This window comes from Lottia gigantea, assembly GCF_000327385.1.
Source record: "Lottia gigantea unplaced genomic scaffold LOTGIsca_181, whole genome shotgun sequence".
NCBI lineage: Eukaryota > Metazoa > Mollusca > Gastropoda > Lottiidae > Lottia > Lottia gigantea.
Genome location: NW_008708320.1, coordinates 306,658 through 308,088, shown reverse-complemented (window position 1 = coordinate 308,088; position 1,431 = coordinate 306,658). Strand labels below are relative to the sequence as shown.

The window sequence follows — 1,431 nt, the reverse complement described above, 5'->3', positions numbered from 1 at the left end:
GATTTTCTACAGAGATTTTCTAGCCTTTATATTATAATCAGAGAAAAAACTAGCTTCAATTTGAATGAGTTTTGTTATGACGTCATAATGTAGTCAAGTTTTCATGGATTTACTGGAAGCACCAACTGGACAGAAATCAAAATGGTGAAAAGAAGCTAAGACAACTCTGTTAGCTAAGTCGATTGTCTGATCATTGTACTTTGCCAGTGCTTTCATTGAGACTCACCTCAATACACCCTATTACAAACTCTCTAAACTTACTTTAATATTAAATGTACATCTTTCTGCCACTTCAGAACCAAGTTTAAACAACAGAATATTTCTCGATTCTAGACATCCGATAGAAAATTCCACCATACTGTCGTTTAAATCACCTAGAGCTTTACATTTCCTAGAAATATATTTCATTGCAAAATAGAGCTTTACATTTCCTATAAAAAAAAATAACCTAGAGCTTTACATTTCCTAGAAATATAACCTAGAGCTTTACATTTCCTAGAAATATAACCTAGAGCTTTACATTTCCTAGAAATATAACCTAGAGCTTTACATTTCCTAGCAATATATTTCATTGCAAAATAGAGCTTTACATTTCCTATTAAAAAAAATAACCTAGAGCTTTACATTTCCTACAATAATAATATAGAGCTTTACATTTCCTACAAAAATAATCCAGAGCTTTAGATTTCCTACACAAATAATCTAGAGCTTTACATTTCCTACAAAAATGATCCAGAGCTTTAGATTTCCTTCAAAATATAGAGCTTTACATTTCCTACAATAATAATATAGAGCTTTACATTTCCCAAAAAAATAATATAGAGCTTTACATTTCCTACAAAAATAATACAGAGCTTTACATTTCCTACAAAAATAATACAGAGCTTTACATTTCCTACAATAATAATATAGAGCTTTACATTTCCTACAAAAATAATATAGAGCTTTACATTTCCTACAAAAATAATCTAGAGCTTTACATTTCCTACTTTACATTTCCTACAAAAATAATCCGAAGCTTTACATTTCCTACAAAAAATAACCTAGAGCTTTACATTTCCCAAAAAAATAATCCAGAGCTTTACATTTCCTACAAAAATAATCTAGAGCTTTACATTTCCTACAATAATAATCTAGAGCTTTACATTTCCTACAATAGTAATATAGAGCTTTACATTACCTACAAAAATAATCCAGAGCTTTACATTTCCTACAAAAATAATACAGAGCTTTACATTTCCTACAATAATAATCTAGAGCTTTATATTTCCTACAATAATAATAATACAGAGCTTTACATTTCCTACAAAAATAATACAGAGCTTTACATTTCCTACAAAAATAACCTAGAGCTTTACATTTCCCAAAAAAAATAATCCAGAGCTTTACATTTCCTACAAAAATAATATAGAGCTTTACATTCCTACAATA

The 1,431-nt window shown here is 28.8% G+C and overlaps 1 protein-coding gene across 1 annotated transcript in view; it reads right to left on the bottom strand.

Annotated features, from left to right (window-relative positions):
• Nucleotides 1-702: 702 nt before the first annotated feature.
• The window catches only part of LOTGIDRAFT_142498 (hypothetical protein), a gene marked incomplete at both ends in the record, with an annotated part of 5,847 nt that continues 5,118 nt past the window's right edge, over nucleotides 703-1,431 (bottom strand). Inside the window, one exon of the mRNA XM_009052413.1 lies at nucleotides 703-968. Coding sequence (XP_009050661.1) covers nucleotides 703-968 — 266 coding nt within the window. The remainder of the gene's footprint in view (nucleotides 969-1,431) is intronic.